General features: G+C 52.1%; 11 protein-coding genes across 11 annotated transcripts; 5 read left to right on the top strand and 6 right to left on the bottom strand.

The window, feature by feature from the left end:
* Window positions 1–415: 415 nt before the first annotated feature.
* On the top strand, window positions 416–1,241 carry DACRYDRAFT_46591 (uncharacterized protein; the record flags this gene model as incomplete). The annotated part of the gene is made up of 2 exons (XM_040774718.1): window positions 416–824; window positions 889–1,241. Coding segments are annotated over 2 exons (762 nt in total), but the record flags the coding sequence as incomplete, so codon positions are not given.
* Window positions 1,242–5,191: 3,950 nt separating this feature from the next.
* Window positions 5,192–5,374, bottom strand: DACRYDRAFT_31420 (uncharacterized protein; the record flags this gene model as incomplete). Its single annotated transcript, XM_040774348.1, has 1 exon — window positions 5,192–5,374. A coding segment is annotated over one exon (183 nt), but the record flags the coding sequence as incomplete, so codon positions are not given.
* A 520-nt stretch (window positions 5,375–5,894) lies between these two features.
* DACRYDRAFT_19823 (uncharacterized protein) lies at window positions 5,895–7,031 on the bottom strand. The gene is made up of 3 exons (XM_040771673.1): window positions 6,621–7,031; window positions 6,142–6,558; window positions 5,895–6,091 (listed from the first exon to the last, which is right to left on the bottom strand). The coding sequence occupies exons 2-3, from the start codon at window positions 6,381–6,383 to the stop codon at window positions 6,046–6,048; spliced, it is 288 nt and encodes a 95-aa protein (XP_040632148.1). The 5' UTR covers window positions 6,384–6,558; window positions 6,621–7,031; the 3' UTR covers window positions 5,895–6,045.
* Window positions 7,032–7,196: 165 nt separating this feature from the next.
* On the bottom strand, window positions 7,197–10,747 carry DACRYDRAFT_19822 (uncharacterized protein). Its single transcript, XM_040771672.1, has 11 exons — window positions 10,588–10,747; window positions 10,443–10,528; window positions 10,243–10,381; window positions 10,056–10,174; window positions 9,933–10,007; window positions 9,148–9,882; window positions 8,727–9,084; window positions 8,070–8,674; window positions 7,807–8,020; window positions 7,453–7,757; window positions 7,197–7,402 (listed from the first exon to the last, which is right to left on the bottom strand). Exons 1-11 carry the CDS (start codon window positions 10,625–10,627, stop codon window positions 7,301–7,303), a joined length of 2,778 nt encoding a protein of 925 aa, XP_040632147.1. The 5' UTR covers window positions 10,628–10,747; the 3' UTR covers window positions 7,197–7,300.
* Window positions 10,748–11,514: 767 nt separating this feature from the next.
* On the top strand, window positions 11,515–12,750 carry DACRYDRAFT_46009 (uncharacterized protein; the record flags this gene model as incomplete). Its single annotated transcript, XM_040774678.1, has 3 exons — window positions 11,515–11,853; window positions 11,906–12,313; window positions 12,370–12,750. The coding sequence occupies 3 exons, from the start codon at window positions 11,515–11,517 to the stop codon at window positions 12,748–12,750; spliced, it is 1,128 nt and encodes a 375-aa protein (XP_040632146.1).
* Window positions 12,751–13,062: 312 nt separating this feature from the next.
* Window positions 13,063–14,408, bottom strand: DACRYDRAFT_103747 (uncharacterized protein; the record flags this gene model as incomplete). Its single annotated transcript, XM_040767809.1, has 2 exons — window positions 13,063–13,256; window positions 13,307–14,408. 2 exons carry the CDS (start codon window positions 14,406–14,408, stop codon window positions 13,063–13,065), a joined length of 1,296 nt encoding a protein of 431 aa, XP_040632145.1.
* Window positions 14,409–15,599: 1,191 nt separating this feature from the next.
* DACRYDRAFT_74409 (peptidyl-tRNA hydrolase) lies at window positions 15,600–16,457 on the bottom strand (the record flags this gene model as incomplete). Its single annotated transcript, XM_040776065.1, has 3 exons — window positions 15,600–16,105; window positions 16,160–16,311; window positions 16,366–16,457. The coding sequence occupies 3 exons, from the start codon at window positions 16,455–16,457 to the stop codon at window positions 15,600–15,602; spliced, it is 750 nt and encodes a 249-aa protein (XP_040632144.1).
* A 159-nt stretch (window positions 16,458–16,616) lies between these two features.
* Window positions 16,617–18,026, top strand: DACRYDRAFT_113423 (uncharacterized protein; the record flags this gene model as incomplete). Its single annotated transcript, XM_040769628.1, has 5 exons — window positions 16,617–16,764; window positions 16,813–16,981; window positions 17,038–17,586; window positions 17,634–17,800; window positions 17,844–18,026. The coding sequence occupies exons 1-5, from the start codon at window positions 16,723–16,725 to the stop codon at window positions 18,024–18,026; spliced, it is 1,110 nt and encodes a 369-aa protein (XP_040632143.1). The 5' UTR covers window positions 16,617–16,722.
* A 72-nt stretch (window positions 18,027–18,098) lies between these two features.
* Window positions 18,099–19,316, bottom strand: DACRYDRAFT_19821 (60S ribosomal protein L7). The gene is made up of 4 exons (XM_040771671.1): window positions 19,275–19,316; window positions 19,113–19,221; window positions 18,763–18,929; window positions 18,099–18,709 (listed from the first exon to the last, which is right to left on the bottom strand). The coding sequence occupies exons 1-4, from the start codon at window positions 19,283–19,285 to the stop codon at window positions 18,250–18,252; spliced, it is 747 nt and encodes a 248-aa protein (XP_040632142.1). The 5' UTR covers window positions 19,286–19,316; the 3' UTR covers window positions 18,099–18,249.
* Window positions 19,317–19,607: 291 nt separating this feature from the next.
* DACRYDRAFT_92647 (uncharacterized protein) lies at window positions 19,608–20,866 on the top strand. Its single transcript, XM_040777095.1, has 2 exons — window positions 19,608–19,749; window positions 19,802–20,866. The coding sequence occupies exons 1-2, from the start codon at window positions 19,685–19,687 to the stop codon at window positions 20,811–20,813; spliced, it is 1,077 nt and encodes a 358-aa protein (XP_040632141.1). The 5' UTR covers window positions 19,608–19,684; the 3' UTR covers window positions 20,814–20,866.
* Window positions 20,867–21,039: 173 nt separating this feature from the next.
* DACRYDRAFT_46281 (alpha/beta-hydrolase) lies at window positions 21,040–21,991 on the top strand (the record flags this gene model as incomplete). Its single annotated transcript, XM_040774692.1, has 5 exons — window positions 21,040–21,129; window positions 21,189–21,287; window positions 21,332–21,368; window positions 21,419–21,662; window positions 21,715–21,991. 5 exons carry the CDS (start codon window positions 21,040–21,042, stop codon window positions 21,989–21,991), a joined length of 747 nt encoding a protein of 248 aa, XP_040632140.1.
* Between the last annotated feature and the right edge of the window lie 212 nt (window positions 21,992–22,203).

Here is a 22,203-nt window from a genome sequence, read left to right as displayed (position 1 = left end):
TCAGAAGGAATGATGCACTGAAAAAGGTTTTGCACATCTATTTGAGGTAATGCCATCATATCACAAGGATAAAGGTGTCACTCACAAACAGGAAGATAGGCAACCTGCAGGAACCCCATGATACACTGAAGCACATTGACCACATGAAGGAGTTGGCCATCCAACCAGGCAATATCAGCAAACTCAACAAGATCAGGTATTGAACAGGAGTGACAGACAAGCTGGTGGAACTGGTTTTCAGGCATTAAGGGAGAATGGCATGCAAGCAAGGCCAAGGGGCGCAGGCAAGACACACACTGGATGTGAAGCTTTGCGCTGTTTTTGAGGAAATGAGAGGACATGAAGCAAGAAACTGCGCAGGTGAGCAGTCACAGCAATACTTACATGCATATGCTCATTAAACTGTCTGTCAGACATTAATCCACATATGCAGACCCTGGTTGAACCTTTGCATACCATAGAGCTGGGAATGGTGAAGTATGCCTGGGCTCACACCTGTGATCAGCTTGCTCCCAATGTCAAGAAGAAAGATGATTGCATTCTGTGTCACCCTATCAAAGGCACACCCATGAGCATTGTCCTCCAGCATCTTCAAGGAATGAACATGGAAGGATGGGGCACACTGGAGTTTGAACCAGAGTACATCTGCCAGTATTGGGGTGCCCTCAACAGGAAACATTTCCATACTTTGGTCCATTGTATGCCCTTTGTGCTGTGGGACCTAGTATCACCAGATACATTGGAGCTCTGGGTAATCCTCGGGCTGGCTTGTGCAAAGATCTACAAGTATAACATCAAAGATAAACTGAAGCATGAGGTAAAGTGTCCAGACAATGGATCACAGGTAGAATCATGCTGACCAATCATATCAGGAAGAGTTATGAGAAGTAATCCAGGCACTTCTTCATGCATTTGCCAGAGCCAATCCTGACCGCATGTGTGGAAAAGCAAAACCTCACTTGCTAATGCACTTGCCAGATCATGTACATCTGTATGGACCAGTGACACTCTTTACAACTCAGCAATTTGAACAATACAACTCAATATTTTGGGGGAGCTCTGTGCTCAGCAATCATCAATCCCCCAGTCAACATATCACATCCAGTTCACCCATCTGGAGCAAGTTCAACACACAGTTACTGGCAGATGGTTTCAAGATCATGAAACTCAGCTTTGGAGACAAGCATCTCCAAAAGTATTGGAAGAGATCTCTATGCAGGATCACTGGCTGCATGCATTAGGCCTCACATCATTGCTGGAGCTGCGCAGGAAAGGTAAGACATTTTCCAAAACCCAAGTATATATTATTTGACAGGCACAGGAAATGTTGGCAATCAATCAGACACCAACACAGTGCATTGGGATACAACATTATCACAAAGAGTCCATGCCGGCCTTTTTGAAGATGAGCAATTACTTAAAAGAGGGAGATCTATTGCAGCTAGGAATGGGGACCACATTTCACTGAAAAGCTTTCTGGTGTATGATGCAGGTGGTGGTGAGGTGAGGGTATCACTTCCTGTCATTTGCATATATACTTCTATGCTAGAAAGCACAGGATTGGACAGTTGCTGGAGATTTGTATAGACAAAGTGGACAAGAGGCAGGGTGCGATGTGGGTACTGGTTGATTGGTACACAGTGATGGAACCACACCCTCTGCTGAGCTGTCCTGAGCTGCTGAACACCAAGTCAGTGGAGCTGATGAACATCATGGTAAGTGGGTCATGACCAGTAACCCTCAACCAATTGCTTTACCTGAGTGTGTTTGCAGGTAGTGATCACCTGCGCAAACATCCAGCATGACTGCAGCCTTGCCGGTGGATGTGCCTGGTGTGAACTCACACATGAGATCCAGGAAGGGGTGACCACTCAGAGGCTGAAGACCAGTGTGGTGCACCGCAAAGACGATGCATGGGTTTTGAATGTGTTCAGCATTCACAACCATGACATCCTATCCCAACTAGTACCGTACAACATTTGAACAGTGATCTTCAACACTGACCTGTCTGACTTGTACAAGCACATAGTGGCTATGTTTCCTGCGACCAAGAGGGGGACCAAGGGGACGGAGGGTGGGAAGACAAGGAATGATGTGGAGACGGACTCAGAAGAGGAAAGCACCATGTAAATGAAGAAGGGTTGACCCCAGATGGGGTAGGACTATTGTATGCAGATGCATTGCCAAAGTGATCTCTAATACAAGTGATTGAGATGGGAAATGACAAGCCTACCCCTGCGTGGCAGCATCTCTCCTCATTGCCTCCACCCCTATGTGGGTGTCTTTCCAACTGTTGAGTTGGGAAGAGTTGAGGCCCCCTCTGCCCTCACCTCTTCCCTCTCCCTTGTCTCTTCCCTCTCTTGAGTTGGGAAGAGATGAGGCCACCTCAGTGTTCCCATCTCTCATTGAGTTGGGAAGAGGCAAGGTGACCTCCCCAGATCACATAGCCTCCCCTCAAACTAGGAAGAGACAAGTCAACCAGAGGGGAATCTCTTCTCAACTATACAAGGGGTTAAAAGAGGGTGCTTAAATGGGCATCAGCAAAGCAGTGCTGCCAAAGGTATACTTTGCATCTGTTTTTTTAACCCACTTTGGTTTGTTCAACCACTCACTTTTACAGTGATTCTGTCCACCTTGGTTCTGTGTCACATAGATTACCTTTGGGTTATTCTGAGGGAGGGGCATTTACTAAAGGGAGGCAGACAAGAGCAGGTCATAAACATATATCAGGTGAGTTGTGCATGTTGTCAATGATCACCAGCTGTTACACTAAAGATTGGTCACACTAGGAATGTCTGGGCTTTTCCTCAGCTATAGGGCTAGGTCAGCTGCAAGCCAAGGTGACGGTGGTGAGAGAACAATGGTGAATGGGACCAGAGGAGGAGGCAGCACTCCAGTAAGATCTAGTCCACCTTTCCCCATGCCCTCTGGGAGAAGCACCGGGAGCAATGGGTGGGAATCTCCACCAACAAGGGGCGAGCAGTTCGGGAGTGATGAAAGTATTGGTGACTGCCAATCAGACATGGAAGAAGAAGGTGCAACAGGGAAATGCAGTCGCCTTTGTAAGCAGTGCAAGCCAATGACAATGTCTGAGGGTTCAGACCACAAAAACCAGTTAAGATTCCAATTGGAGGCAGAAAATGAATCTAACTGACATCAGAAGCCAGAACTGGAGGTGCTACGCACTCTCAGGTTGATAGAGTCCATGGTACAATGAGAGGGACCTCCCCACAAGGTCCATGCTACCACACCACATGACTCAAAGAGATGGGGGCACTGGCAGCAAGAACTATGGGGATGTCATGCAAAGGTATGCAAAGAAGCTAAACCTAGATGCCAATATGGAAGACCAACTGATGGACTTTGCTAAAGAGGTGAGGACATATTGAAGGAGAAAGATACATGTATCAGAGGTTACATCTCTTATCAGCTCCTGCATTGGGAAGAGATGAGGCTGCCTCTGCTCCTCTGCATTTCCACCCTGAAATATTGACTTCATTTAACAGGGAGATGAATGAGTTTGTCAAGTCATCATGGTTGCCCACAACATGTGAATGGAAGGATTGTTGGAAGAATTGCATGAGGAAGCATTTGTGCATTGGAAGCTTAGCAAAGCAGCTACAGTATGGATGGGACTGCCCTCAGACCTCTTGTTGATGAAGGTCTAATAGGAAGAACTCACGCAAGAGATCTACACATGGCTGTGGAATCCTGGTCTAGCCAAATATGCACATGGCTTGTCAGTTGCTTTACTGGTATGTGGCAACATGCGAGCAGAATTGTTGACTGACAGAGACAACAGGATCATGTAGAGAAACACTGTCAGTGACTTCTGATACTGAAACAAATTTTCAGCATGTGTGCTCATGCCAAAACACTGTATCACAAGTTAGGCAGTATGTATTCAGACAGGAAGAAATGGGTGAAAATAAAGGCAAGCAAGAAATCTGCCTAACTTGGAGAAATGTGCTGACTGGGGGAGGGGGCAGTCTAATCAGATGGAGGAGACACTTGACAAGAGTCTTCCTGCTGTGCAACAGGCACTGTTTCTACCTGACATGGACTTTGTGTTTGGGATGAAGCACTACATTTGCTTGGCACTATTGGCAAGTAACTAGTGGAAACTGCTGAGCAAAACTAATGTGTTTGCCAGCATCACATCATGTGCTTTCACAAGGAACACTGCAGGAAAATGCTTCGATATCCTGAGAGGCCAGGGGCTGCACCTGAGACCATCAATAAGCACTATTGGTTTTGGGTAGATCAATGCCTGCAAAATACAGAGGATAGGTTGAAAACGCGCACAGCAATCTCAGAGTGAGTGAACAATGATATTATTAGCCTGTGCGCCCAACTGATGACCATTCTAGTGAGCTGAGAAAGATATACAAAGAAGATGATCTGGATTATCTGGCAGAGGAGAGCATCCAAACAGTGTCAGAAGGAACTGAAAAGAATGCATGGCAACTTGATATGGAGATGCTCGAAGGTCTTTGGTGAGAGTGGGAAGTGAAGTGTTGAGTTGGGAAGAGATGAGGCCGGAGGGGGAAGGGGGCAACAGTGGCTAATATAGCATGGAGTGGAAATGGCATGGGATGACAATTGAACAAGTGGTAGAGTCAATAATTGGATTGCTATTATACATTATTCTAATCATCAGCGCTGGTGTATACTGCAAACATAACTAATAATATGAGATGGTGCCCATGTAATAGGATGCCGGGAAAAAAACATTGCTCCAGATCTGATCCACTGGAAACCAGAGGGGATCTGGTTTCCACCTGGAGACCAGTGCTATTCCTGCAGTACTCCAACCCTATCCATCTGGAATACCAAAGGGAGGATCCAGGGGTTTGGGCTTGGCAAGTCAGCCGAAAATTGACCAAAGCCAGGGTGGCAGTGTATGCTGGCATACACATAAGCACACCATGGTCCTTGGTTGATTCCCCAGCTTTCCCGGGAGTCCATGGATACTCTGCTGCCAGCTCAGTCTCCAATTAGCAGGTACTAGGGGAGCCTATCTCACTTTGCTCATTGTTCTAGGTGCAAGGGTCTTATAGTTCCCATATTCCATCATGATATGTCCTGTGTCCCATCTCCTGTCTCCCATGCCCCATCTCCCATGTCCCGTGCCCCATCTCCCATGTCCTTCCTCCCATGTCCCATGTCCTGTGTCCTGTCTCCCATCTCCCGTATCCTGTCTCCCGTATCCTGTATCCCATATCCCATATCTCATATCCCATATCCCGTATCCCATATCCTGTATCCTGTATCCCATATCCCATATCCCGTATCCCATATCCCATATCCCATCTCCCATCTCCTGTCTCCCATGTCCTGTGTCCCCTGTCCCATGTCCTGTGTCCCATGTCCCATGTCCTGTGTCCCATGTCCTGTGTCCCATGTCCTGTCTCCTCCCCAGTGTCCTTTTTCAGTGAGTGCATTATATAGTAAAAGGTCAAGGGTAGAATCTTTATAGGGTTCAGGTTATAAGTCTTTTTCCAGTCTACATAGCACTGTAGTCAATATACATCATGTGTGATGCAAGTTGCAGGCATGTATTCAACATTATTTGTTGAACATGAACAGGAGATATGGGTTAGAGGTAGGGTTTAATATGGGCCAGGGTTAAGTAACCCTCAGCCTCCTAGGCTCCCGCACTGCCGCAGTGGAAGCAGATTTAGTTCCACTTCCAAATTTGGACTTAGAGTCCGGATTTACTTCCTTTGCTCAGCCTCCATGCCGGCATTTTCGCATGGCAGCCATGTGCTTCTTCGCACATGGCATTGGCTCCGTGCTTCTTCATATTTGCTTCACTATATAGGATAGCATCAGCGACCCACCGGAGAGAGGGCCAGATGACCCTGCAAGCATATGGCGTCCCATTGATTTCCTGATTGAACACTACTGATCAACGGGCGATGTTGCCCCGACTCTGGTTGTCAACCACTGCAAGCGGGATAATATGCAAATGACTCGCGCCGATGAAGAATTTCAATCTTGAGCGGTGCGCTAGCGCAAGTGGGCGATGGTCTGTTTCGAGAGTCACCGCCCTGCAGTGAAGCGAGAATCAAATGTCGTTATACCCCCGGTATTGTCCTCCCGAATATCTATTGTAACAAGTGGTTGACAAATGCTGAGATTCCAAATATGTTCGGAAAAGCTTTCCCCAGTAAAGACGTGGTGCATGAGGTAGAACGTGCCAGGTCATCGACAATATCGGACTCGATAATGTTTCGGCGTGGCGCAGAACCGCCGTGAGCTTCTTCAACTTTGATACGGTAGGTGCACAGCACGAGTGGCATCCTCGTCGGTATGGACGGGAAGTTATTGCGCTTGTGCTCGCGGAAACGTGTAAGTGACTCTGCCTGAAATGCGAACATTACACGATTACTGCGGACTCGCCGTGCATTGCCGGAGACCGATCATAAACTGTACAAGTCATGAAACCGCGGACAAGTGACGGTACTCCGATTGCATGAGAAATAGCACTGGAACGAATCCGCCCCATAACGACGGAGCATTCTGGTGACCGGTCGGAATGATTGGCAATACACCGTGTGTCATTGTTGATATGCTGTTCTCGACTGGTCAACCAATACAAACTCTATGTATACCAGCCTTTCAACGTTCGAGAAAGAGAAGGTTTTCTACTTCAACAGGAACGATAATATCAACCCTATTCTCATTCAAATCCCTTGTCCCGGGAAACCAACATATTTGGGCGGTGCTGCGCGGGTTGTCGAACGATGGAAAATAATGCCGTAATGCCTGCCTGAAACCATTCGGAGAAGAAACATGCATACTATACTGCAGGAGAACTGCGTCAGACGACTGGGACGGTCATATGTATGAGCACTTGTTTTGCTTTGCTATTGGACTGGAAGAAGGTATACAACTCTCAACTATCCTTGTGTGGGTTGCCCCTCGACTTTCAGGGCTAGATCAGGCGTAACCATGGCTACCCAAACCGATTGCTGCGGGAAGCGACTCGTTTCGGGTATTCAACAGTGAAGTGGTGGAGCCAACGTGTTAGTCCCAGAGAGCTTCCCTCAATGATAAGAACTGAATCTGGCAGGTTTAGAATAGGCATCGGAAACAATGGAATCGAGCATAACACCACGAACGTTCTGCCAACACTTCGAACTACACAGCGGGACTCCGGGCGGAGCTTGAGCAGTTGGCAGAATCGGACTGATGTAATAACGTATGCATTGCGGATCAAAATGACTTGTCAGAGAGGAATCGTATGAATGAGGGGTGTGCAGCAACCGAACGATCATGACCTCGGCAAGATCCATTAAATACACCGTCGTACAATCCCTTTCGCCATACCTTCCATCATCTTCTTTCGTGACTCCAGTAACTTCTTCCCGACTTTGTGCACGAAGTCGGGCCTGAACTAAGAAAAGCTATCAATAGGTTCGCCAGCATTGTAAGAATATGGTTCACCTCGGCCTCCTTCACAAGAGGCTCGCAGAGACCTTCGAATTCTGCCAACGGCTTGGAGCCGCACTCGTGCGATAACCGCGTCAACTCCTCCGAGAACTTCTTCAGCATATCCACCGCATGCTGGCGGACAGCCTTGACACTCTGGAACACGGGATCTCCCTTCTTTGCACGGCCGCTGGGAACCTTGAAAGGATATGTGAAGAGATCAACGAGGACAAAACCCTCGAGCGCGATGGAGACGATGTGAAGCAGCTCCCATGGGAGGGCATTTGCTTCCACAAGCTTTTGCAGTTCTGCCCACTCGTCTTGAGCTCTGTTAGAAACCATTGTCGCTTAACAGGAACACAGGCTCACCGTCGAAGAACTGAGTCACCCGCTTGCTAGCCTCCAAAGCCGATTCCTTTGTAGGCTCGGTTTGGAACAGTAGAACAGGTGAAACTGCTTCGACACCGTTGGCGTGACCATTGGTGAGCTTGCCGTCTGACTCGACAGGGAGAGCTGAGATCGGGGCTAGCCACTCCAGAAGGTCATCCGACAGTGTCATCACAGCTCTTTCGGCCTTCGTGAACTGACAAGCCGTCAATGCCGAGCCAGCAATATACCAAGGATGAGCTCACCTCTGTCTTGTCCTTGATTGACGCGGTGAAGCTTTCAGGGACATTATACACGTTTGACAGAGCACGCAGAGACCTAAGATATATTTTGGAGAACACATTAACCCAAGGGGCCATGCACTTCGGTCCAAGCTCGACCTGCTTGAGGATCTCCTGTCCCATTGGCTGCATATTCGGGATGACGGAGAAGTCCCGGTTGTCCGGGTTAGACTTGCGTTGCAAGTTAAGATCCAGGTCCTGGATCTCCTGCGGAATGCCGAGCATCTCGACGTTGTTGAGCAACTCGTGGGTAAGCGTCATCCGCAAGTGCTCGATGCGGATCAGGTCCCTCTGAAGTGAGTTCTCGATAAGCTCCTCGAAATTGAGGAAGTCCGGGATCTGCGAGTACTTCTCGTATTGGAACGCCTTGGTGATCATCTCTCCCGTCTCGGTCCAGTTATCAGCATAGATCGCACTCGCTTCGAGGCACTCGGTGAGGTAGGAGATGTCCCCACTCGCGCAGGTCGAGAACGTGGTAGCGCGATTCAGGACGAGCCAGGACAAAGTATCATGTTGTACGGTGCGGACGTTGGTTTCCCGGTAGTGATCTAAGCAGAGGGAAGAAGCGCCTAGAGATCCACGTTATTATTTCAGGACCCAGATACAGCAGGCATGACGCACCAAGTAACCGATACAAGCATATCAACAACAGCCTGAGTTGGTACGCCTTCTCGCTCTTCACAAGCCCATATTCAAGCACGCACACTGCTTGCCAAAGATGTTTGAGCTGTCCGTCCCGCGCCCACGCACCGACAAACGCCTGTGCCGCAAGGAAGCAGAAGTCGTCTGCCGGCTGGAGCTCGACAGGCTTCAGATCCTTCCCTAGCGGAAGGGCGTCGCGGTACAGCTTGAGGAATGCGAACGCTTGCGACGACGCTTGCGAGGACGCTTGCTCGGCTGTGGGCTCCCCAGTGGTAGACTGCCGGTGGCGGAGTAGCTTTTGGATGGTCAAGGTAGTTTCGAGTGCTTGAGGGGTTGTCTACCGGGAGAAAAATCAGCACACACCTTCTCATTAAAGCTCATTAAAGCGCTGAGGACGCACCACGTCCGGTGTCCAGCTCTTCAGATGCTCTATCCACTTGCCCAGCTCCTCCTCTCCAAGCACCTCTACAAACGGTTTCAAATCGTCGAAGCAGCACGGTTTTTCCGAGAACTTCTCCAGGTAGACCTTCATCTGGTCCACCCGAGGAGGGCTTCCCGTCGTGAGAAGAGGTTCGAGTGCACGAGTCCGTTTTTCCAGTTCGAGGAGGGCAAGTGAAGGGGCGCGCTCCTTTCGTCCAACTTGGGCGACGAGAGACGTGAACAGAGCTTGAGCGCTGGCGATACGCTCTTGCAGTGGAGGGAGGGCAGCTAGTTCAACCTTGGTTTCCTCGTGTTTCTCTTTTTCCGCATCTCCATTCGTTTCACCGTTCGCAACTGGCACTTCAGGGACGATGAACGTCCCCTCCAACATAGCCAAATAATTGTTCCAATTCCCGTCCCCTGCCTCAACCTTCTTCTTGCACCGCAACCTCTCCCCTTCCCAATCCCCAACACGCTTCGCCAGTCCCCTTCTCACATCCTCGAGCACCAGACCGTTCCTGCATAGTTCCTCGCCCTTCTCGCTCTCCAGCAGCTGCCGGGCGGTGGTCACATCTCCCAAGCCGAGAAGAACCTGGAGATGCAAGTGGAATCGGTCGGGGACGATCCATGAGGGAGTGTCGCTTGTTGCGAGATAGCGTGCAGCCAGGGAAAGGAGGATCTTGGACATCTGCTCGGGGGTTTCGGGGTCGGAGGCCTGAGAACGCTGAGGTCAGAAATATCCAGGCTGCGAGCACACTGACGCACCTGCTGGGTCACACTCATGAGATACCAATACAAATACCGGTCATGCTTGACCGTTTTCCAAAGCTTTAATCCAACCTATACGGGTCATCAGCCCTCGTTACCTTTGCAGGAAACTACACGTACCTGCTGGGCGGTCTTCCAACTCCTGACCTTGATCATCGCCAAGAAAGCTTGTGCCCCAATCTCCTCATTATCCGGGTGTTTCTTGAATGCATCATCATACAGAGTGACGATGTCTTCGTCTGTAACCCCATTCCAACCCCAGGCGTGCGTAAGCTCAGAGGCGTAAATCAAACAAGAGTAGACTCACGGCGTCCCAGAGGTCGAAGGGTGAGGTTGAGCGCAAGCAGGGTGCTCTCGTCCGAAGGCTTATTCTTAAGGATCTCGTCGCATAGCTGAGATGCTTCCTCGGTCTTGAGCCCGCGCTGGAGGGCGAGCGCTTTTAAGGCCTGTACAAGGCCCAATAAGCCCTTCCCCCTAAACGCAAACACCGAGTGGATAAATCCATACCTTTACGATATCCCAATTCGACTTCTTCTTGAGCAACTTATTGCAATGCTGCAAGGCACTCTTGAGCGAATTCGTCTCGAGGGCAGCTGCGAAAATTTCCCCCCCTCAGCCAACCAAAATTCAGCCATTTCCATCAGGGACTTGCCATAGATTGGCTTGAGCTGCCTCTCCTCTTGGGGGTCCATCCGGCTGCACCACACTCACCCAAAGTCTCCCTCAGAACGAGCAGGAGACTCAGAGGTAGACAGTAAGAAGAAAAGAGCAGGGATAATGCCTATTGCTGTCTGTAGCAAAGTGCTGTAAAAAGTGAGGTGTGGTGACGGAGTGTGGTTGGCTAATGGTTGCCGGCTCTGCAAATTCTGACGCGCTTTCCGGGCCCTGCCGATTCGGCCGATGTCGCGTCAACTTCACCTGTCACGTCTCTCTTTGAACTGTCACCATGGGACTGATAACAACCATTTGAATGTTGACAACAGGTCCAACGAACAATCTTCGAAAAGAGGCAATGCGCCTGATAATTACTCAAACGTTCTGATTGCAGCAATGTCGGATGCGGGGAAGGGTCGCCGCGTCGCACGGTCGTGATCTTGCGCCTTTTCTACTCTCAAACATATCCAGAAACGTGCTCTTCGGGAATAACGGGTCTCGCTCTTCCTCCTCCGCTGGAGTCGGACCGGTGTTTTCACCGCTCTGATTCATGGGCTGCTCTCTCTCGGATGTCGGCAACAATTCTCCGACATCCGCCACATCTTCACGTCATATCGGACAACGTTCCGCCGCCCTGCGGAAGTCTAGATCTGGTACTGCTACCGGACATCGGCCCAGAAGCGTGGAGGTCGGGCCGAGTCTGGGCTACTTGCGAATGCGACTGAATTGGTTAGCACAATGGAGGTGATCAAGGGACCTTGCACAGGCGGTGTGGAGGGATGGAGGCTTGTCGGTTTATATTTGTCCATGGATCTATCATCGATAGGCTTCGCGGGTCGATTCTTACGGCGCCGAGTGTTCCTTGGCCTACACTTCACTGGTCTTTCCTCACGACGGTAAAGTGATCTGAGAAACTCGGTCAACAATGCCTGTCGAGTACAAGTATTTGTCAGAGGAGCAGCGCGCCTTCTTCCTCAAGCACGGATGGATCAAGATCCCCCAGGCGATGAACCCCGAGTTGCGGAAACTCTGGCTGGACGACGTCTGGGTCCGCCTGGGGTATGACGAGCACGACCCATCTACCTGGACGGAAGAGTACGTCAAGCTCCCCCGGCATAGGGAGGTGAGGGCCGAAGAGTTTGCTCCTGATGCATGGAGGGCCGCCTGCGAGCTCGTAGGAAGCGAGGACAGGGTGATGGAGAACCGCGAAAGGTATAATGGTGATAACTTCATCCTCAATTTTGGGAGCGACCACTGGAAGACGGTCAGTTCTTCGCCTCTGCTGGGATGTCGTTACTGAATGGTGACATGTGCAGCATGAGGTTCCCCCACAGGAGGTTACCGGCTGGCACACGGACAACGACTGGTATCGCCAGTTCCTGGACTCAGCGGGCAGCGCCCTCGTCATGATCCACTGCTTCACCGACATCCTCCCCGGGGGTGGCGGGACTCTGCTCTGCGAAGACGGCACTACCGAGCTAGTCAAGACGTTGTACGACCACCCCCAGGGCTTGGAAGTCCCGTTCGCCCAGCGTTGGACGCACGTCAGAAACTGCAAGGTGTTTACCGAAGTCACAGCCAAGGCGGGCGATACGTTTATCTGCCATTGTTATACCCTGCATACAGCGAGCAAGAACCACCACAGGAACTTGAGGGCCATCACCAACCCCCATGTGAACCTCAAAGAGCCGTTCAACTTGAATCGCGCGGATCCGTCTGATTACGTGCGTATTCTCTATTGCTGCGGTTCCTTGTAGATGTGCGGCTAACGTACATCCAGTCTCTCGTAGAGCAGCTCATCCTCGACCGGCTCGGCCGTACCTCCCTGCCCGAATGGCACATCACGGCCCCCAGGCGCACCTTCTACCCGCGGAACTACACCGTCCGCGCCTCCCGCGTTCCCGAAGAGCTCGAGCGGATGATCGCCGCCGCGCGTGCCAAAGGTCTTGGCCCGGAGAGCGTGGACAGCATATACCTCAAGGGGGAGGAAGCGATCAGGGAACATGAGCGGAGGAACGGGTTTGACTTACCGGATGGGCCGAACGCTTATGCGAAGGGGACCATGATGTACAGTGATGATATTGTTGTTAAGCGGGCTGTTGATGAGAATGCGGATCTCTCGATGATCGAGCCCGTCAAGCTTGGGGAGGTGAAGGCCTAAAAATGTACTGTTTACTGTTGGTGGTCTTTTTTCTTCTGTCCGGAATGTGAATGCATAGAAAGAATATGAAACGTTCCTCGTGATTGCCTTCTGTCTCCGGTGAAGCTATGTGGTCTAAATCTACGGCGTTAGACCACGCAATTGCGGACATTATGTAGGGCATATAACAGTCTCATGCATTGCAAACATACTGTTACAGTCGTTACGGGTATACCATTATCAGATGCAGAGTATTAATGAAGTCAATATCCTAACATAACAAGAAAGTAGGCAACATGGAACAAACAGCATATGCAAAGAGGGGGGGAAACTTCATTTCTTCGGCGGCGCAGGGGTCTTGGGCCTTGCAGTGCTGGGAGCGGGGGTGACAGACCTGCCTGCATCATCGTAGATGGGAGCACCAGCTATGGGGATGCCGGGGATGATAGAGTCGGGGAGGGGAATGCCGACCCTGCGAGTATTGGGCCCGGGAGTAGTTGGCCTACGACCTCCGGGGAAGAGTTCGTCTACCGTGGTATGGGCATGATGGGCCTCTGGCTTCGAGGCAGTGGATCACCGTGGGCAGGAGCGCCAGCAATAGGGGGAGGATTGGGCGCTCGGGGGATGGGAACGTTAGAAACGCGAGTGTTGGGACCGGGGGTGGCAGCCCTGCGATTCTCGGTGGTGGGAGGACCGGGGATAGGAACGACGAGGTTGGGGAGTCCGCGGCTGGGAACAACGGGCGGACTGCGAGGCACGCGTTTGAAGGGCTTGACACCCCAAGGGAAGAAACCTCCGGGCATGGGCTTGATGTCATCGGGATCGGCATAGTTGGAAACAGCGGACCTGAGAGTGGTTGGCCCCGGAGTGGCAGCCCTACGGATAGTGGCCGCAGAAGCGGCGGCCTTGGGAACGGGTTTGGGGCCAGGGAGGTTGGGAACACGGGCCTTGTGAGTACCGGGTTCGGGAGTGCTAGCTTTGCGACTATCGGTCGTGGAAGCAGACTTGGGAACGACGGTGTTGGGGACGGCAGGGTTGGGCTCACTAGACTTGCGAGTCCTGGGACCTGGAGTGGCAGTCCTGCGATCGCCGGCTATGGGGGCCTCCGGATTGGGGAGACCACTGACGGGAATTCCAGGCATGGGACTGCGGTACCTCGGATTGTCGATCATGGTGGCGCCCAACCCGGGAGGTACAGGGTTGGCAATACGTGGAATGGGGACAACGGGATTGGGAGTGTTGGCCCTGGGAATATCGCCTCTGGGAGGGACCGGCAGTGGTGCGCCAGGAATGCGGACGGGGGGGACGGTAGTGCTGGGCCTTGGACCACGGTTGGGAGCATTGGGGTTAGGAGCAACAAACTTCCCATTGTTCCACCATCCTTCCGGTAACCCGCAGGGCAGCGGGCTCGGAGGCAGCGTGGTCTTCAGATGCTCCCCGGTCGGTGGTATCCAAGTTCTCCGCTCGTATAACAATCTTTCCGTCTGCAGTCTCAGCTTCGTGTCTTCCTCGATCTTCTTTTGCTTCGTGTTACATGCATCACACTTGCCATGACGCCTGGATTCGAAGGGCTCTGCGCAGACCGTATCCCAAGGAGCAGGGCAAGTTGGAGGAGGATCATTTGGAAACAATTTCTTGCGAAGTTCCTGTCGCTCGCGGAGTTCTTTGGAGCAGCGCATATAAGGGCACTCCTTCTTCTGAACAACAAAGTGGCTGCAGGCCATATATTCTATCTTGTTCGTCCAGATTATGCACATCTAGACAATAAAGTTAGCTTCGCTCAGTGCAAGAGCACATGAGGAACAAGGCTGCTCACTTGGAGAGCTGTTGGTGGGTTCCTGTCTCTTCACTTGACCAGAAGAAGTTGGAAGATGACCGAGGAAAAGAGGACCTGCCATGTTGGACCAAATTTCATACCGCGGGAGTAGGGCAAATTGTGGATTGTGGCGAAGAAGGGGAAATGTGGCGAACGGCCCAGATCCTGCATCGCAACGACGGGCAGCGGTCAGAGTGCGAAGGGTGGCAGGCCTAGGCAGGCTCTTCCAAAGATTGACAGTCGACGACACCGCCGCAAGGAAGAGAGCGCTTGTGGTGAATGGCAGGGAGGTCGTCTCTAGTATATGCGTTGTTCACTAACAGTTTCGATCCACGCTTTGCCCTTTCCGAAAATTCCCTATCTCATGCCGCAAATCAGAACGCTGAACGTTCATATTTGAGGATAAGGGTTTTGGAAATAATCATTCGAGGCCAAAGTGAGACCGCAACGGGCGCCTAATGGAAGAAGAACCTAGCACCCCGTTGCAAGTATAAAGTGCGCCAGAGCTAGCGTTAGACCTAGCCTGGAGAGGCAAGGCCATCGCGTCCGGATGCTCAGACGTGCACAGTTAATTACCAGAAGAGCTGATGTACTCCCGGGAAAGCGAGAAGCGACTGTCGTCAGGCCAACAAAGAGGCCACCTCGACCGACGTGACGCGCAGGCTCTCTGTTCCCTGACGCGTTGTTTGGATTTCGTCGCTCCCATACCGGGTGAGGCGATCCTCGCCAGACAATGCGGTTGACTAGTGATATCCCCCAATCTCGGTCGGACATGGACCGCAGCTGACTTTCCAAGCGCAAGAGCCTAATTTATGCCGTTAAAGCGGTAGTCTCGACTGGGAAAAGCGCACGATGAAACTGTACATGAGGTCTGGGCACCGAATTCGGCAACGAACATGAAAGCTTCAATCGGTAGACCTCTCAGTATGTATTTGTTTTCCATCATAATGCTTGTCGTTGTTGCAGCTGCACTGATTCTTTGGCGGACGCGGTACAGAGCGAGCACTACACTCTTATAACTCCAGTCCTTGTCGATTGGTGATAATCCAATATTTTACGGGGTTTCTTCCCGAGTGGAGTTCTGCTCCTCCATCTTCTGCTGGATTTTCTCCTCGGTTCTTTGAGGCCCTTTTAGCCGCCTGCGCGAGTCTTTCGACTTTGTCCCCGCAGCATCCTTGATAATCGCTTCGATCTCCGCCCAGACCCCCTCTAGACCCGCTCCTGGCTCACCCCAGAACCGGCGTTCAGCACCGGTCAGATCACCAAGAACGAACGACACCATGTCCCTGCGTTCCTGCCGATTGTACTCTCCAATCCCCAACCGGATGCGCCAGAACACATCGGTTTTGAGGGCACGCATCACGTCCGTAACGCCATTATGCCCCCTGGCCGATCCAGACGCTTTTCGACGCACTTGCATGGGCGCTAGGTCGAGGTCATCATGCAGCACGATAACGTTGCTCGAGCCCTGTGCACCAGACAGGAGTCGTGAGGTTCGGTTTGAGAAGAAGTGCTGGTAGGCAGCGAGGACAGCGTTTCCCGAAAGGTTCATCAGCACTTCTACATAAGGTGGAATAGTCAGATAAGTAATCAAAGAGGACGAGGCGAACTGACGGCTGCTGGCGAGGACAAGTCGCACCTCCTGTCCATCCCTCCCTGATGGAACACGGACAGTCGTCTCGGCGGTCAGACACTTTGTCTTCCCTGTAGATTTGAGAGTGAGGTTGAAGTTCTTTGCCAGATTATTGACGACCAACAACCCGGCACTGCGATCGTGTGCTCAGCCTAGAGGGATCGCCTGGAAGCTAGAATCAACACACCTGTGACGAGTGTATGGCATGGTATAGTTGCCGATCCCTGCGATCAGGAATTCGAGAGGCAGCTTCTTCACATGGTCAAGAGCTGCTTTCATAGGTGCAGTCATGGTGGTATTGTCGTTATCTTCTAAATTCCATATGACGAATGAATAGCAAGATCAGTCTATATCGGTGCTGGGATGCGAAATGGGAATAACAAACCAAAGTCAGGGATATCTTGTGCTTCGCGTCACTTCGCACAACGATGAGCGTGTGATCTAGGGGATGCACTCGCTTGGACAACAACAGATTCAAAGAACTGACAGCTTAACAATTACAATCTGTCTTTCAAGTGCTAGTGTGAAAGTTCTGCTGGAATAGATGGCACCTGCAGCGCCAGCGACACCGTCGCGTGTTGAGCTCGTAGGTCGAACTCCTATCACATCACCTTCAATGCTCACACGACCATAGCGAAAGTTCGTCCTCAATTACCTCTGCCACTACTGCTTCGTAGACACAGCAAAGGCGTTCTCCAAATGTGTACCGCTCCAAGGTTGGTACGAGGGCGAGGAAGGGGGCATTAGGCCGGAAGACGTCGTTCTCACCGAGGATCATGCTCAGCAGCTGAAGGTCAGGCGAGGTGTGTACTCCTCACCTCACCTCAACTACTCTTTCATATGTATAACGTTGATACAGAGATACGAGAAGACATACTATCAGGGAAGATACCCGCCGCTCGAGAGAACATTACCACCCACTTTCCCAGCGTCCTGTCCGACGACCCACCGCCGCCTCCACCCCCGACGCTGCCACACATCATCCCCACACCACCGCCTGAGATCCCCCAAACGCGTGTAATACCCAGCTTCCCATCCTCTCTCTCACCGCAGAACATAAGCATCACATTGTCGATCCAACAATGGATAGAGACGCTTCGGACCGTTCCTCTCCCTTATCCCGCATCCCCCTCACCAGTCTCCCCGGGTACGTCGGTAACTGCTACTCCCGTGCTACCAAGCTTCGAAGCGCAAGATCAAACCGCACTCATCGTGATGGGCCGGCAGCTGTACGCTCGCGCGCGCCAGCTCAACCCTCCGCATAACGAACAGTTTCGCGAAGAACTAGTTGGGATCGCTAGCCTGATAGCCTACAAAGAACCGGAGAAGGCACCAGAGATTGTACGACACCATCTGGAGTGGAGCAGGCGAAAAGGAGTTGCCACGCAGGTGAACAGTGCTATCCTCAGTGCGTAACCCCGCCGTCCCAAAGACAATATGCGCTAATGACACAAGGCTCGTTGGGTTACCCGCCTTACGTACCCCTCGCTTCCCTCGTCCGGCAACTTACGTTCGTCTACCAAATGCTCCATGAGCTAGGCGTGCACCCACCGGAAGGAGGACAGCTGGGGGGCATCGAGCTCCTCGAGGCGTCCGAGGATGATCAAGATTGGGCCGCTGAGGTATGTACCGGCTCACTCACGGTATATTCGCTAATTGGGACAGGCGATACCTGAGTTCCGTCTGTCTGCGTATCTGTACAAGGACAAGAAGGGGAAAGGCGATGTGGAGGCAATCTACAGGACGGACGACGATGAGGACATGGATGCGGATGGGGAAGCGGAACCAGCGCCAGAGGATGGGGATAAAGATGGCGAGGAAGAGGGAACGATGGAGACAGAGGTATGACAGCCAGTCGGACATTGTTGTATCTATATTTCAGTATGTTGAATGTATCCCGGAGCGCTGGATCGCCAGTTTGTTCGGAACATATCAATTCCCTAGTAGAGTTTTGGAAAACGGCATACAAAGCATGTATCGCATGTCACCATGACATCCCCCCATCCCACAACTCACGCACCCAACCACTGCCCACAGGACACGATCTCGCCCCGAGCCAGCACCAGCTAGCTCAGTTCATCTGCCTGATAAGGTTGTTGATGTTGTGCTCGCGGTTGCCGACATCACCACCCTGGACGTAGTGCTTGAACTTCCGTGTGCGCCAGCCACCGTTCGGGTTGGAGAGCTTGAATGGCCAGAGGAAGTTGGACGCGTGCTTGAATGCCGGGCCGGCGGTGACGATCTCGTGCACCAGATCCTCCATGCAGAGGATGTCGTACTTCCCAAGGGTCTTCTCGATGGTTGCGTTGTCGGTGAGGGGAATGCGCTGCTTGTCGACCTTGCCGTAACCGCGCTTGTAGATCAGTTCGCGGACTGACTTCAGATTCGGCTCGCCGTAGGTGATGTAGGGCTCGACAAGGCGGAGCATCTGTGCTGTTGCCTTGGTCACCTTGATGAAGACACCGTTGTTGATTTGACGAAGGCGGAGGAGTTGCAAGATCTTTCGTGGCTTAGGTGCAACCTTGGAGATACTGGAAACAAGGATAAATACGACATGCGAGCCGTTATTATGCACGATACGCACCCCTTGATACGGACAACAAAGAACACCTTCGGTTGAGCCTCGACGTAGTAGTCCCCGCTCTTGCGCGCCTCACGCTTCAGCCGGAACTCCTCACGCTCCGAATCAATGTACTCTTTTGTATATGCTTCAGCACGCTTGAAGATCACCCCGCGCTTCGTTTTGCGTTGCTGGTTGCATGGTCAGTACACAGATATAATGAAAGCACAGAGAACGTGAAGATCAGTCCCGAAAGATGGTTAAATTGACGACCTCATCGCCGCAGCTGGTCGAGGATCGATAGAACGGTATCATCACAAAGAGCACTCCAAAAGGAATGCATGAAAGGTAGCGGTGCCAAAGAGAGCACACACCTTCTTCGCCTCGACGGCAGCGGCCAAGCGCTCCTCCCTAACCTTCTCATTCTGCTTACGCTTCTTGAGGAGCGTCTCGGGGACCTCGACGAACGAGGCTGATGGTACGCTGTGCATCGACGTCAGCTAAGCATCCTTCACATAGAGAAAACAAGGGCGTACGTGGTGGACATGTTGGTTGTCGGCGGGGAGGGAAGGGCTGTCGGACGATGTACAGTTCAGCACACGCTCACCCGGCATCGAACGTCGAGGGAAATGCTTCCGCAAGGGCAAATCAAAACTGTACAGTTCGTGGCTGCCCTCATTTGGTAAAGTAAGTGGCAGTGTAGTCATGTGATTCTTTTCGCATTCTCGGAGCCGGAAAAGTCCCGGGCGCTTCTCTCCACCGTTTCGTCATTACGCAAGCACAGCGAACAGCGCCTGAGCACGTCGGTAACGATGCGTTCGGACTCACCAACAATCTATTTACTACCCATGCTATTTGTTGTATAATATCCCAGCTCCATTTCTTATACTCATCGGAAAGCATCTGCATACCCTCAGTCCTTAGCTTCACTTGGTTGCTGTAGACTATGATGACGACAGGCGAAAGCAGTCAAGTATCGAGGCGGGTCAACGAGCTCTTGGCTAACGCGAGGTGCGCACCACGAATTGCGGAATAAAGATGATTGTTATGGACTTCGTCCCAGAGCCGAGCATACACGACATGTTCAGAATCTCACACGCGCGGCTCGACATGCTCCATCACCCACCGTCTACTCACCGACGTTGCCATTCCTTCTTCCTACACCTGTAATACCAGAGCCTGCTCCCGCTGCTCAGCACCCCGCGCATCCTCAACCAAAGAAGCCAGCCGGACCATCTCCACCACGCAGTTGGGTTTCCCATTCTTCTCCCTCTAATCCGGGTGTCGACCTCCTTTCAGCAGCCCCGATCAGCTGTAGCCTTCGCAGAGAGCTGTTGAGCTCCGTGTTCCGTCGCTTACCAACGCCGTGGAATGTGGAGGAATTCCTCACACTCGTGGACTGGTGTCTCCTCAGCTTACTCGACCCCTTCGACGCCGACGCGATCTTTGATCTTCCTGCACACCTCCGGCGGAGGCTCGTCCGTCTCGCAGCACTCCGATGCCCGTTAACCCGGGAACAGCTCGAAGTATGTTGGGGAGATGGCTATTCTGGTACAGGAGGGGAGGCGATTATCATCGGGCGAGAGGCATATGGTGCTCTTCGACAACTTTTGCATGCGTTACGCCGCGCGAGTGAAGCTCCTGCGCCAGAAGAGGCCTGGGATACGCCTCTCCACCTTCTTGCGGCTCCACCGATACCGGTGCTTCACACGTTGGTGCTGGTCAAGACCCCCCTTCCATCACTCGCACTCCTACCGCGTACGCTGACCCACCTGTCGCTGGTGAGATGCACCTTCGACTCAATACGAACAGCCCGCAACCTTCCGAAGTCGCTTCCGCTGCTGGAATGGATCGAGGTGAACGAATGTGAGGGTATAGATGGGGCTTGGTTTGAGGGAGTGGACTGGGGTCGGTGGGCAGGGCTCGTAGGAGTGAGGCTCGTGCCTGCCCCGCTAGAAGGATTAGTGGTGGATGGTGGTGTGCCAAGAGTAAGGGAGAAGGAGAACTGGCAAGAGAGGGTGAGGAAGAGGATCGAGAATGGAAGGATGGGGGAGGTGGAGATTTGCTTTGACTAACATGTTGAGAATATCAATGGATATCTTAAGTAAAAGACGTCAAGAGATTGCGTAAAAACGACTGATGCCGGTGTCCCTTGTCAACTAGTTTGCTTCCCAACGATGACTGTGCCCATCAACACGCCGTTCTTCGCGCATGTTGGCGCGCCTCTCAACACGCTCCTTCCCTTCCCTCCTCTCTCGTTGCCCTTCATTCCTCCTCTCTATCTCAGGTCATCAGCAGAATATGTCTATCACAACGCCCGCACGAGAGCCCAAGCCTGCGCTCCAAGTCGCCCCCGTCGGTGAACACAAGGCGACAGTCTTCTGCCTTCACGTTCGTAACGCTCACCTTTGATGTTTGCGCAAGAGGTTGAACTTCGTCTTTTATACTAGGGCCTGGGAGGATCAGGCGACGGGTGGCTGCATGTTATAGATGATATGAAGAAGAGGGAAGGGTTGAAGGACGTGAAGTGGGTGCTTCCAAACGCGTATGTCTCGTCTCGTCTGGTCCATGCGAGAGCGTAACGTCTGAGCAGACACGGCGCGCAATCACCGCGAACTTTGGGCAAGAGAGTACGTCGTGTCCTAGTTAAGTAGACCTGTGAACTAACAAGAGTCCGTAGTGCCAGGATGGTACAACGTCCTGCGGATCGACGATTCCTCCATTGCAAGGCAAGAAGACGCCGAAGGCCTGTGGTCAAGTGTCGAGCGCATACATGGAGTACTCGACGAAGAAGTGACCGCCGGTATACCTAGCGAACAGATCGTTCTCGCCGGGTTTAGTCAAGGTGCAGCGGTGACGATGGCTTCTGGACTCACGTATTCCAAGAAATTGGCTGGCATTGCTGTATTGAGTGGATACTTGATGTGTGCGGACAAAGTGTGGGAGGTTCGTCGGTTTCCCTTCGCTGGAGCTGAGGAGGGAACTTATATGGGTCGTTGCACAGCGGAAATCACCTTTCGTGCCGGAGCTGCCGTTCTTTCTCGCGCATGGAAACGACGACGCCGTGGTCAGCATGGAGACGAGCGAGACGAGCGTCCAATCCCTGAAGGACAAGTTCGGGTACAAGCCGATCGAGGAGAAGGGGAAATTCACGGTGATGTATTATGAGGACGTAGGGCATTTTGCTGCCGATGAGGAGATTGAGGATCTGGTAGAGTGGCTCGAAGAGGTGTTAAAGGTGAAGCAGGATTAGAAGCGGTTGAGAACCCTTCGTTGGGCTGCGAAGATGCAACTTCCATTCGGATCGCCTTTGCAATATCAATGACAACGCTCGATTTACTCATGTTGTCCTCTAACGACTCAGTCTTTGGGAGCCTTTTCATTTGTTCAATAAGATAACAGCACTTTCCAACCAGTGTCGGAGTCATGACCTGACAACATGCAGTTTCCGGAAGCGCGCTTCTG

The sequence above is a fragment of the Dacryopinax primogenitus genome (assembly GCF_000292625.1).
Source record: "Dacryopinax primogenitus strain DJM-731 SS1 chromosome Unknown DACRYscaffold_2, whole genome shotgun sequence".
NCBI classification, from domain to species: domain Eukaryota; kingdom Fungi; phylum Basidiomycota; class Dacrymycetes; order Dacrymycetales; family Dacrymycetaceae; genus Dacryopinax; species Dacryopinax primogenitus.
This window is presented reverse-complemented; position numbering and strand designations above follow the sequence as displayed.

What these genes read in the sequence shown, in the direction of transcription:
- DACRYDRAFT_92647 (XM_040777095.1), top strand. Translation starts at nt 19,685, where the DNA reads ATGATGACGACAGGCGAAAGCAGTCAAGTATCGAGGCGGGTCAACGAG. An exon ending in GAGCTCTTGGCTAACGCGAG is followed by an intron (nt 19,750 to 19,801) that starts GTGCGCACCACG and finishes ACTTCGTCCCAG; the next exon opens with AGCCGAGCATACACGACATG.
- DACRYDRAFT_19822 (XM_040771672.1), bottom strand. Translation starts at nt 10,627, where the DNA reads ATGGACCCCCAAGAGGAGAGGCAGCTCAAGCCAATCTATG. An exon ending in TCATGAGTGTGACCCAGCAG is followed by an intron (nt 9,883 to 9,932) that starts GTGCGTCAGTGT and finishes CAGCGTTCTCAG; the next exon opens with GCCTCCGACCCCGAAACCCC. An exon ending in CTCTTGTGAAGGAGGCCGAG is followed by an intron (nt 7,403 to 7,452) that starts GTGAACCATATT and finishes AGCTTTTCTTAG; the next exon opens with TTCAGGCCCGACTTCGTGCA.
- DACRYDRAFT_19821 (XM_040771671.1), bottom strand. An exon ending in CTGCCGTCGAGGCGAAGAAG is followed by an intron (nt 18,930 to 19,112) that starts GTGTGTGCTCTC and finishes CCATGCAACCAG; the next exon opens with CAACGCAAAACGAAGCGCGG. An exon ending in TTTGTTGTCCGTATCAAGGG is followed by an intron (nt 18,710 to 18,762) that starts GTGCGTATCGTG and finishes CCTTGTTTCCAG; the next exon opens with TATCTCCAAGGTTGCACCTA.
- DACRYDRAFT_19823 (XM_040771673.1), bottom strand. Translation starts at nt 6,383, where the DNA reads ATGTTCGCATTTCAGGCAGAGTCACTTACACGTTTCCGCGAGCACAAG. An exon ending in TTTCCGAACATATTTGGAAT is followed by an intron (nt 6,092 to 6,141) that starts CTCAGCATTTGT and finishes GGAGGACAATAC; the next exon opens with CGGGGGTATAACGACATTTG.